At 34.0% G+C, this 12,904-nt stretch overlaps 1 protein-coding gene and 1 pseudogene across 2 annotated transcripts; both read right to left on the reverse strand.

Moving 5' to 3' along the window:
* Positions 1-2,418: 2,418 nt before the first annotated feature.
* On the reverse strand, positions 2,419-4,463 carry LOC110635891 (phospholipase A2-gamma-like; annotated as a pseudogene).
* A 12-nt stretch (positions 4,464-4,475) lies between these two features.
* Positions 4,476-10,763, reverse strand: LOC110635890 (uncharacterized). Of its 2 annotated transcripts, none has more exons than XM_021785390.2 (3): positions 10,597-10,763; positions 9,886-10,085; positions 4,476-4,916 (listed from the first exon to the last, which is right to left on the reverse strand). In XM_021785390.2, the coding sequence occupies exons 2-3, from the start codon at positions 10,065-10,067 to the stop codon at positions 4,730-4,732; spliced, it is 369 nt and encodes a 122-aa protein (XP_021641082.2). In that variant the 5' UTR covers positions 10,068-10,085; positions 10,597-10,763; the 3' UTR covers positions 4,476-4,729. The 2 variants fall into 2 exon arrangements, with proteins under 2 accessions (XP_021641082.2, XP_021641081.2); XM_021785389.2 differs by having other exon boundaries at positions 9,886-10,092; positions 10,597-10,762.
* Positions 10,764-12,904: the final 2,141 nt, after the last annotated feature.

The raw sequence follows: 12,904 nt of genomic DNA on the forward strand, positions 1-12,904 counted from the left end.
ATTCTTATTCTCTTTTCTCCCATAGGAATCCTTCCCCATGCCGGATCGAAAATTTTTTTTTATGGAATCAACATATAAAAAAATAATAAAATATATTTTCAAAATTGTATTATAAAAAACTATTAAAATTTGAGAAGATCCATTGATTTCTCATTATAAAAATATATTTTTCATTAAAAAAAATTCAAGACTTAAATTTAAGATGAGTCAATTTATAACATCTCATATATACATAGAGATAATTAAAAAAAAAAAAGGAGCCGATTAACCCCTCATTTATATTTATACATTCGCCACTACTGTTCTTTTCACTATTTAAGTTTATCTCAAACTCAATTATTATTATTCAAATAATATCAAAATTTATTTAATTTTTTATATTTAAATTTAATTAATAATTTATATAAAAATTTTTTTTATTAAAAATATATATTTTAAAAATTTTATAATTATATAAAATATTTAAATTTTATTTATTGAAAATATAATATGTAAAAATATATAAATATTATTATAAATAATATATATTTTACATTTAATTCAATCGATGTGGAATCTTTACTCCACACGCCCTTCACCCTCATTCAGAAAGAATCAGAGCTCTGATATCATTTAAGCCCTTGAGTGTAACTCAAAAGCCGACTTATAAGTGAGAAGTACTCAATTAATATATAAATCAAACTGACATCAAATATTTAAGCTATATAAGATCTTTATTTCACACTACCTTTAACTTTAAATTAATAATAAATATTTAATATATAAAAATTAAATAGAACATAAATATTATTATTTAAATTCAAAATCATCTCAAACATTATTATTTATTATATCGAAAGCGATCATATTAGGGGTACCCTGATCCTCTGCCAGCCCCAATTGAAACTCTCCCCCATTAATATCATTTATGGAATTTAGAGGCTAGGATGGGTCCTCAAAGGCTTCTACAACTACTGATAACTGTGCTTGTCCATGGAGAATCTTAAAAAAGAAGTTGTGGTGGTGATGGTGGATGAAAGTTAATGCTCTTGTCATTTTCTCTGCTTCTTGTAATTTTATTACCCGAGAAGTCGCGCTTTTTTTTACTTGTTATTCTAATTTTACGATAGATTGATGGGTTAGGTCGAGAACTTAAAATATTGATTTAATTGATAAAAGAATTTTTAATTTATGGACTTAAGTAGAAAAAAATATATATAAAAAGTCTCAAATGAATTTTGGTCTAAAATAAAACAGGCAAACAACACATTTTTCCAAAATAAAAAAAGAGAAAATTTTCTTCATTGACTTGTTAAGAGAATTTGAAAGTAAATCCCTTTCATAATCTGCAATTCACATTGAACAATCTAGAACAAGGAATAAAATTCATGCTATGACAATATGTGTATAAAGTTAACCAATTAGAAATGTATGCACACCTAATTCTAATTCTAATTCTGCACACCAAACTTTCTTCAAAAAGCACTAATTTCTTGCATTGTATTTATTTCCTTCAATATGAAGATTTCATTTTGATTGTCCAAGAAGAACACCTGACAGGTGTAATGACTTGTCCACAAGTAGCAATAGATGCTGTTTATAATTTTAAGGACTGTTTGGTGTTACTATTGAGACTGTTGTTGAGAAAAATAGTAAAAATGACTTGTGAACTGCATTAATTATGCCTCCTAAAAAATCTACTGAAGATAAAAATTAGAAACAGATCGTATACCTGAAATGAAATCAGGCAGGAGGACAGGCCTAGTGTCTTGTTGCCAAAACACTTCTCTGTGGTAAAAATGTTTCCACACTAGCCAAGGGGAACAAGTTCACATCCTTGCATGGATTCATCATTCCGTATTTCATTGTTCATTTTTGTCAGCATATTCACAAGGTTTCAATATCTTAACCTGAGCAAATAGTTTAACTGCATATGCAGCATTTATAAAATAGAGTCTCAAACATGACCTAGATAGTAAAATCATGCAGGAAAACTTCAAATTTGTGATTTTAGAAATGAGGGTCCATTGAAACAAGTTAGAGGTATATTTATGTATTCATATAGTTTGTAAACTAGCAAGAAAATATGGAGAAAAATCCAATGTCCTAATTTCTTGAAAGAAATCATTTTGCTGAGTGAAAAATGAGTAAAATAGCACTTGTAATGCACTTCACAGAGCAATCAGAGTTCCATAGTTGGACTACCTAACTGGCTTAGCAAAATTGCCATATCCATACCCTGTACCATAGTAGGTGTAGCCGTCTGATAAAGGCAATCCCGAGAAAAACTAACCTTCCCAGATTTCTTTATTTTTTTTATGATATTTAATACTCATCAAACCTTAAAAAAACGCATTACTACTCACCAAACTAGTAAGAGAAACTGCAAAATTGATATAGATATTCCCAGTACAAACATTAATTTTTAGCTACCAAATAAATAAAAAAACATAATAATATATTAAAGAACAGGCAAAGTGACAATTGTTTTTTCAAGTGCATCCCGAGTTGTGAGTCTCGAGTTTGAGTCCTGAATAGAACCAGTTGTACAAAAAGATCCTTGATTATAACGATCACTTAGGCAAAAGTCCACAAATGGCAATAAAATCCTCAAAAAATCAACCGCACAAATTATCTATGTGACTTTGATTATTTTCATGCCTTTCTTTACAACGCATTCGTCGTGAATCTTGCAACAGGCGTCCAGATCGTCACATGGTTTTTCCCCAGGACAGCCAGTCCACCCTACTCCACAGTACCTTTCGTATCTACTCCCAACCGCTAAATTTCCAGCATTGGCCAATAAACGAAAGAAAATCACAATTGTATATGAATACGTACAAAAAAAAGAGTAATTTTTTACGGTGAAATTGAGATTATAATCTCAAAGGCTTACAATTACAGTTCTCTGCAACACAGGTTCCGCTGAATTTCACCTGCGCAAATATACTCAAAACGCAAAATTAACAGAAAATTTTGAGATCCATCCTCTAAACTCCAGACTGGTACACTACAGGATTCGCATCTTTTTATTATTATTATTTTATTTTCGTTTTCATGTATTCTCTGGGTAAGCAAACGGACATTGAGGAAAGACAGTTAGGAACGAAAATTGACCTGAGAATCGTTGTTATTGGAGTCGGCGAAGAAGGAGAGGAAGATAAAAACGAACTAAGGAAGGCCGAAGCTGCTACTGCCGTGGTGGGAGTTCTAACAGGAGCAAGCGAACCGACCAACATCTTTTCGCTCCTGAAAGGTTTGGTTCCTCGGCAATGGGATGACGTGGTTTCTTCAAATCACAAAATGCCTTGTCAGCAAATTGGAGCTGGAGGATGTCAGCCAATGCCAAGTCGTCCTGGAGACCTGGACCCAGAGAACTTAATGGGAGCGCCCCAAAGGAAAGATTTCTCCAAGGGAAGAGCCCAACTTGTGATCCTATAACATCTTCGACGGAAGACAAGAATAGGGCAATAGGCTACCTCCCAGCCCACGCGTCAAAAGAAACCCAACGAGACGCAAACTACTTCAACGCAGTACGGCAGTCGTACACACCGATTTATGTTAGCTCAGATAATTGAAACTCAAAAATCAATATAGGCAACTTGGCATCCCTGGTCCTACATAATTCTGATAAATTCCCGTCAAAGCCAACCCATGATGGATGAAGAGGCATAGCTTACATATTGCATTCCTATTATTTAGATTTTATTAAATTCATTATAATTTCAGCGTCCTTGCTCATTACTATGCCTTAGCATGACAACCTCAGCAGACCCACTGTCTGGAGCGCCAAGTCAATTGACGCACAGCATCGGCCAATCCCAGGCAAACAGTAAACTTTTAAAGTTGCAATTCAGACACAATATACCAACCTAAATTATGCCTGGAGAATTGACTAAAATTGCATTCAGTTCTATGGATGGTTTAGTACCAGTAGCAAAGCCGATAAAAGACTAGCTCTCAATTGATAGTTTCTTAAAGATGTCACCATCAGATAAATTTCAACACGGAAACAAACAAGACAACAACCTGATTTACAAACACATCACACATATGCAATCTAACAGCTAATCTACACAACATACATAGCAATCCTTCACCTCTGAACCCTGCATTACCAAGTACTTAAAAACCTCAACAAGGCTTTCCTAGTTAAGCTAGTTCACCTCATTAATAGTTTAATATTCATCTCACTCCGTATAATAATTCATCACCATGATTGACAGCAAAGGAAATAATGCATGCAATTTCTATGATGGAATCGAAGTTATATTTGGTGAAGATGGAATCTATAGTAAAATTGTAACTTCAATACAGCTAACGACAGCACTGCAGCAAATTTCCATCTGCATTAACCTGATGGAATGGAAACAATCCATTGTTCCTATCAAATGGTTTTGACCACAAGAGAGTAATCAATTTGCCCTATTTTTTTTTCACAGGGCCATCAATGGAAATATATAAACATAGAGCTTGATCAACTAACAGGAAAAGCATTGAAAAACTCACAGCATTATCATCATTCACGAGTAGCGGTGACTTTCAACAAAGTTAATGGAACGTCAGTAACATCCTAAGCCGCTTCAAATGTAAGATTATTGAGGCAATCACAGGAACCCGCTGATTTCTCAGCTTCAAAAATTATGCAGAAAAAACAAAAATTTGCAAGTGCTTGCAATTCAATCATGCAAATGACAACAGAAGCTTATCTATTCAATCCCCTGAAACACATTTTATGATGCACTTCTTCTCAAGGATAGTAACCAGTGAAAGTAAATCCCCTTCCCACAATCTCACCAGCACAAAACCAAGCAAAGCACTCCAGCCCAAACAAAGCAGCAATGCCAGCATCTTCAACTTTCAGCTCCTGCCTATTCTTCCATAAATTCTTCATATAATCAAGTTCCTTCCAGAATGATTCATAACGATTGGGAATACTGTGCAAAAGAAAAATAAAAGAGATATCAAGAAACAAAATAACATAAAAATTTAAAGTCGAAGCCACTTTGATTGTTTCCATGCACAAGACACTCACGTTAGGCATCAATGAATTTCAATAAGAGACAACTAATGACTCTTTATAAAAGGTAACACTTAATTATTGATGTTGTTCTCCTTCTCGACGGGTTATGGATGTCGGGTTCAAGGATCTGCAAAAGAAAAGAGTACCGAGTAGGTTAGATGGCCACCGTTCCGATACCTAAGTCAGTTATAAGAATTGGATTGTAGAATAGATAGGTAAAAACTGAGTAGTATACATACCTGATGGCACTTATATAGGCTTTTGATGTAAATTCCTATTAGGATTAGAAGTCTGTAGTTGAGTAGAACTAGAAGTCTACTTTGCTGGTTGAGTCCTCATACTGATAAAATTTTGATCATGGCGGATATCTCAGGATCTTTATCCTTGAAAGTGATCCGAGTATCGCTAATATAGTTTGGTGAGTGACTCTCTTTTCCGAGTGTCCAGGTATCATCTGATTCGAACTGCTTATTTGACTAATAATATCACAACCACTAAAATAATACTAAGAGGTGAGTAACAAATAACTAAGTAAATGGGTAATAAGCAGTCCAAACGAGATGACACTCGGACACTCAGAAAAAAGTCACTCGCTCAATTATACTAGTGATACTCGGATCACTTTCAAATATAAGAATCCCGAGATATTCGCTATGATCAAAATTCCATCCGTATGAGGACTCAACTAGTGGAGTAGACTCCTAGTTCTACTCAACCACAGACTCCTAATCTTAATAAGAATTCACATCAAAGGCCTATATAAGGGTCATCAGGTATGCACACTACTCAGTTTTCGCCTATCTATTCTATAATCCAGTTCTCATAACTGACTTAAGCATCGGAGCAATGGTCATCTAACCCCCTTGATGCTCTTCTCTTTTGCAGATCCTTGAACTCGACATCCATAACCTGTCGGAAAGGAGAACAGCATCAATTATCAATGGAAAATGCAACTCGAAAAGAGTACAAATGGTATAAATACAACAATATCGACATAAATGCTATAAGTTTGAAAAAACAAATACATTATTCTCCTAGGATAGTTCTCAAGAAATGCAAGAAATAATCTTACTATTTGATCCTAACATACAAACTTTAAGAAGTTGATCACCAAGAGGAAAAGAGTTTGACCTTATTCACTATTTTTCTTTTCCCATCTAAATCAAATTCCAGCCTTCTCCAAGATATCAACATCATCCAAAATGATTCATGGCAGCCATAAGTTCTAAGAGCAAAGTGTATAATGCCATCAAAACTGAACTTTTTTCTCCTCTTTTGAACAAAAGCAAAATGGAACTCGAGCATATCAGAAGCAGCTGAAATGATGACATACTTTACCCATTCCAACAAACGTAAATGCTAAAGGACATGCATATAACACCGAACTTCAAAAATTATGAAAAATGCAATCCATGATAAATTGATTTTACAACTGATGATAAAGAATGACCAAATTATCATTCTGAAGTGCAATTGCACTACAAAATTAAAATAGGAGGTTCACTCTAAGTCTTGGACACTGTTTAAGTCCTACTGAAATTGTGAGAGGATCAAGTTTCCATTGGGTTTGACCCTATTCCAAGTTTCCAACCAAATAAACGAAAATGATGTACAAAATCTTACTTTGGCTTCAACACTTATAAAATGTAATGATGAGCATGTTAATACAATATATGCCTTGTGATTGAGGTGGCAACCATAGTTACCAGATTCGTCACCTTCACCTAGGTATTGCGATCCAGATCGCGAGTCCCAAATCACAGGGCGTTTGCGTCCCAAAACGCTGCGGGACGCGTTCTAAAACGTCAAATCTAGCGAATCCATTCACTCAACATTAAGCATCATTGTAAACAAAAAAATCAAAGGGGAAAATTGAAGGAGAAGAAATACAAAGAATTTGAAGAATTATAATCCAAATATTGATTTTTTCTCCGTTTTACTTCTCAGCAATGGGTATAATGCTTCTGCCTCAAATCATATCCAACAAAATCACCATTGTGAAGAATCTGCCTTTGCCATTGTTGGGACTTGGGAGCTTGCGGCGAACATAGAATCATGACCAACAGGATTGTGAAGATCTCAACAAATCACCATTTAAAAAGGGGAAAAAAAGGAATGAAGGATAGAAGGAGTTTTGATTCGACTTTCGACCAAGAATATACAAGAAGGAAACAATTTGAAGTCTGGAATTGTTGATAACTGAAAAGCAAAAGACGGGATGAAAAGCAGAGGATGGGATGAAAAGAAAAAATCAGCGTTGATGAAGATGAAGTTGAATAGGAGACAAATCCTCTCCATAATACATCTCTGAGCAAAAAGCTTCTAGGCTCTATGCCTCTATCTAGCAATTAACTTATTAAAAAAAAACACACTTTTGTTTAGTTTTGGTGGCTCCAGCCATTTAGTGCATTTTGTTTCTAAAAAGAAAAAGGTAAACATTGCCACTATCATTTCTAAAGTAAATAACTAAATTCATATAATAAATTATTATTATTATTATTTAAAAATATTATAAAGAATAAAAGTACTAATTAATTTATTTAATAATAAATAAATTATTACATCTATGATTGATAAACTATGAACTAACTAATTTGTTTTTATTTTTTCATAACATTTATAATATTAAATTTTAATATCACTTAAATTTTAATGATTTATAAATAAAAATAATTTTTTTTATAATGCATCAAATTGCAAAGTTGCAGGAAAGGAGATGGAGAAGGTATATAAACACATTTTTTGGTCTCCTTGTGTTGTTCATACTCTCAAACCAATTTTCAAGGATTTTGCTCAAAAGTTTGATTGGTTAAATGATACTTATAAAAGAGGAAAATGCATTGTGAAATACATTATCAATCACACACAAGCATTATCCATCTTTAGAACACAATCAAAGTTAGGATTGCTAAAAGTAGCAAAAACTAGATTTGCTTCACATTACATCTTGTTGAAAAGGTTGTTAGTTTGTAGAGAGGCTCTTGCAACCACTATTGTTCTTGAAGCATGGAAGGAGTGGACAAAAAATGGGGATGAGAATGTTAAGGTGGATGAATGGCCATACTAGACTAGATAAAGTTAGTGATGAGAGTATTAGAGAAAAAGTAAGAGTAGCTATGCCAATTGAAGATAAGTTTATTGATGAGAAGGCCAGATTGAGGTGGTTTGGTCATGTGAAGCGTAGACATACGGAGGCTCTAGTTAGACAAATAGAGCACATTAGGTTAGAGGATAGAAAGAAAAAAAGGGGTAGCCCTAAATTGACTTGGAGGAAAGTAGTACAACATGACTTAGAAGCATTATACATTTCTGAGGATTTAACCCAAAATCGTTTAGAATGGAGAAAGCGAATCCATGTAGCCGATCCCAAATTTTTGGGATAAAGGCTTAGTTGAGTTGAGTATTATGGAATGCAATTATATTTGAAGTTTTTTTTTTATTTGATATTTAATGATTTTTCTTTATATTATTTCAATATTAATATATCCTATTGAATTTCTAAAACTAACAAAATTAAATAAAAAATTGCACAAGATAAAAGATTGGTAATGACAAAAATTTAAAAAGATCATTATTTTAGGCTCAACGAACCCAAAGTATTATTCAAACGTACAACATCCCGAAATAGCGAACCGACTAAGCCTACACCTAAAGCACTCAAAAATTAACTAAGTGGTGTATTGCGTTCCCGTTCCCGTACCGCGTTCCAGGTAACTATGGTGGCAACACAGGTGGTTTCATATCTGTAGGGACATTACAGTTGTTTGCAGATGAAATTGATAAGAGTCCCACCCTTGAAGAAGATGGCACATTAATGATGGTAAAAACTAAAACTTAAATGAAACAATGTTATAGATAAATTTATAACTCCATTTGAAAACTGCTATGCGGCAGAACCCTACTATTCAATATAGCTGAGAATATAGAGGAGAGAATAGGAAAAGAAGAGAAAGAAGCAAAGAAAAGAAAGAGAGAGAAGAATGAGAATTTCATTGATAATATTTTGGAAATACCATCTAGGAGCCATTCCAGCGCTTTTTATATCCTAATTCCTGTGAATTACAAGCTGGAGATCTAATAACTGCCTCTTACTAATTTTCCCTCCAAATCACACCTATTCCTGCACTTCTCACTATTATCTTTATTCCTATACTTCTTCCTATGTAACAAAAACCTACCACATATTGCTTGATTCATGAAATCTAAGTACAAAGAACCATTTTGTAATGCCAAATATTTTCTAAAAGTACCCCCCTTAACAAATTAGATGTAAAACAACTTATCCAATTGGTTTTAAAGCTGCTCATAAAGAATCTGGATGATGTTAAGGGGATTGGGGGCTTGGTGGAAAGTCCCACTCTTCATCAGAAAAGATAACAAACTGACACTGACCAGAAAAGGCACTTCGTCTTTAAGTAGTAAAATCTTTCAACCAAACATCTCAATAACTAGTTTTCTACAACTTAAATGGTAAGAATGGCCAATGAAATCTAAACAAACCCAGCCATAAATCCATAACTAGAAAGAAAGAATTCCACATTCTCTGGAATTTCACTTTGCACCAAACAGCTTAAATCACAAACCATTTCTTTTTTCTTTGTTAATAAATAAGCTTCCGGCTAGAGAAGTAGAGAAATATAATAATCTAACATGCAAATAATACATCTATTCTTCAGCTAGGAGTTTCAAACTTGGCTAACACATCCAGGCAATAATTACACAAATCTTAACTTTTAAAGATGGGGAAAAACACAGAATCCATACATCAAGACCTCCAAGCAAGTAACATTATTCATATCACATTTTTCTTTAAAAAAAAAATGGAAAACCATTCATAAGCAAAAATCAAATTCCAGAGTAACAAGGGTACAAGAAGTAAAAACCTAGCAAGACGAGTGTAGAACAACTGCTTTGATAACAAGTTGCACTTCTCAACAGTAGGAGGTTCCTGAATATATTGCTTATTCTGCTCCAACAACTGCTTGTAGTAGGCAGTTCCGTGCTTGGACAGAAACTTTGAAGCTTGGCATGCCTTAGACTGCAACTGCAGCAACTTGGACGCCATCAATTCCACAAACTAAGCCTAAAACCTAACAAAACAAAATGCCAAACAGCAACCTTACATTCGGATGAAAAAATAAATCTCCTCAATACCAGTAGAAACCCATAAAACGATAAATCTAGAAAATTCAACTAAGCATATAATAATGCAAAACAAGAATGCAATGGGATTCTTCCATCAGAAAACAACCGATTAGGCAGATCCAATTAACTAATCAGAAAAAGAAAATGACAAATACATATAATTCCGCAAATTATATGCATCAAAAGAAGCTCCAAATCAAGCTTAAACCTTAATTGTTATCATTATCAAGGGCAAGCAACAAGCAAGGGATAAAAGCAGAAACACCATCAAATCAAAACCCTAGCTGCAATTTACACGACCATACTGACAAGCATCTAACACAATAGAAACAATTAAATAGAGCAACCAAATGAGATCTGACGGGAAAAAAACGGTTGATTATGACTTATGAGCATAACCGAGTAATCTGAGAATCGAAGCAGATAAAGTAAATGGAAAAAGGTTTTACCCAAGAAGAAAATTGGAGAAAGCGTCGTTGAAGGCGGCAAGTAGACGGAACCGTATAGTCTTTGCTTCCCTCGCCGCTTACCTTTCCTGTGAAGTGCTAGAGAGAGAGAGAGAGAGAGAGAGAGATGGGCTTAATTGGAAGCAGTGGTTTTACATTTCTTGGTTACTTCCTGTAGGGTGGTTTTGCTATAAGTTAGAAGAATAGGTATTGTTTCAAAATTTCGCCTTAATTTATTTTTTTTCATAATTGTGCTTAGAAATCAGATTTATATATGATATTTTTATTATATTAGGCACTTTCTCTAATATTGTCACTAATTAACATAACTAAGATACTTATATTTTCTATTGGAAATTAGTCACTTAATATTGTTTATTGTATTATATTTATTTGCAACATTAGATTTAAAAATAATATATCATTAGTTATTTTTAATTATAAAACACAAGTATGAATGATAATGGATAGGATACTCATAAAAATCACTCTATCTGAATTCAATTAATATTTTTAAAATTTAAACTCATCTCAAAATCTAAGTAAAATTTATTTTCAATTTTATCTCAAACATGATTATTGTCACGACCTAACCTATGGACCGGACAGGCACTAGGACCTGGACCAGCCTAAAGCCCCTGAGGCCCGTAGTAAACCTAATTATTCCTCAACCCAACTCTAAGGCCCATTTGGGCCCAATTTTAAGAATTTAACCGGACAGAGTTCGGTCATAAAATAGACCATTTAACGGGGAGTTTTTGACTTGTCCGACCTGTAAACACAATATATAATAAATTTGGGAGTTCAGCTCACCCTTCACATAATCAAAATATCATAACTCAAATGGGAGCTTAGCTCCCTCATCCAATCCCATCATGCATATAATTAATAATTTTACAGGTCTAACATAACTTTTATAATACATGCCCAAAATAAAAATAAGTGCTTCTAACACATGTAGAGTCTAAAATTTAACTCAATTATACAAAATACTTTAAATACTATTAATGGACCTACGAAGAAGAAGAGCAGGTTAGCCACAACAAATAATCCCCCGTAACCTGGAAAAATAGATGAACAGGAGTGAGCATTCGACTCAGAGAGTAAAATATTAATTTTAACAATAATCTCTATAGCTATCTAAAGCTAATGTACCCTGTGAAGTGAAGTGTAACATCGTCATAATTTTTATATCACAACAGTAAAAAGGCAATTTGAAACACTCATACACCAAACACTATCAAACAATACATATATGGGAGCTGAACCCCTATACAGCCCTCTTAATCCAACCTCTGCCAGCGAGTGTCTCTCAAGCCGGATTTTCGCTTAATAAATAAAATGCAGGGTCCCAGCGAGTATCTCTCAAGCCGTGTCTACCTGGAAAGGACCGGGTCCCAGCGAGTGTCTCTCAAGCCGTGTCTACCCGTCCTGTCCATATCCAATACCATACCACATGCACGCCACGCACACACACACTACTCCAAATTACCACAAACAACATCCATGGCACTTTAATAATTATGAATGCAATATAAAACGTGCCTAGTATTTAACTACATAGATACATATTTATAAGTGATACATGGGCATACTTGAACATATAATAATATCAAAATTACAATTAAAATTAATATTTTACTCACAAATTTAACCAAAGTCATTGTGGCGGCTGAGTGGAGGAGGAAGACTATCCCGGCTCACCTGATAATTTTATTACAATTATTTAATACATTTGACTCAATACAAATTAAGAAAATGCCAAAGATGTCTTAAGTCGTGTCGAAAATCCGACAGAGTCTCTCTTATACTTATAACCTACCCAACCTACAAAAGAGCTTAAAATGCACTTCTATATTCACAAATCACACATCTACAACTCAATCACATCACATAGCCCCTCTTGGGCCCATCCAAACAGTCAACAATCACAATGTGAAAAATTACAGTTTAGTCCTTATAATTAACTCTTTTTGCAAAAACTACCCAAATGAACTCTAAAAATTTTAAAATTTTCCCCACGGTCCTTAGCATTATTACTAAGTTAATGCAAAAGGAATTATAATTTTTTAAGTTACCACAAATATTTTATAGATTTTTAATCAAATTCAAGCGCTAGATAATTGAGAAAAAATAAGGTTCAGCTTTACCTATGCCGATTCCGACCACAGAAACGCGCTCAGAACATCTGACAATGGTAGGGTAGCCAAAATCTCGACCCAATTTCAAGACTTTTTGGGTAGCCTGTCTGCCGGGTCTGAAATTTATAGACCAGGGCAACTGTTGAATTTCCTCGACTTGAAGGTACTTA

This window comes from Hevea brasiliensis, chromosome 11 (genome assembly GCF_030052815.1).
Source record: "Hevea brasiliensis isolate MT/VB/25A 57/8 chromosome 11, ASM3005281v1, whole genome shotgun sequence".
Classification (NCBI taxonomy): domain Eukaryota; kingdom Viridiplantae; phylum Streptophyta; class Magnoliopsida; order Malpighiales; family Euphorbiaceae; genus Hevea; species Hevea brasiliensis.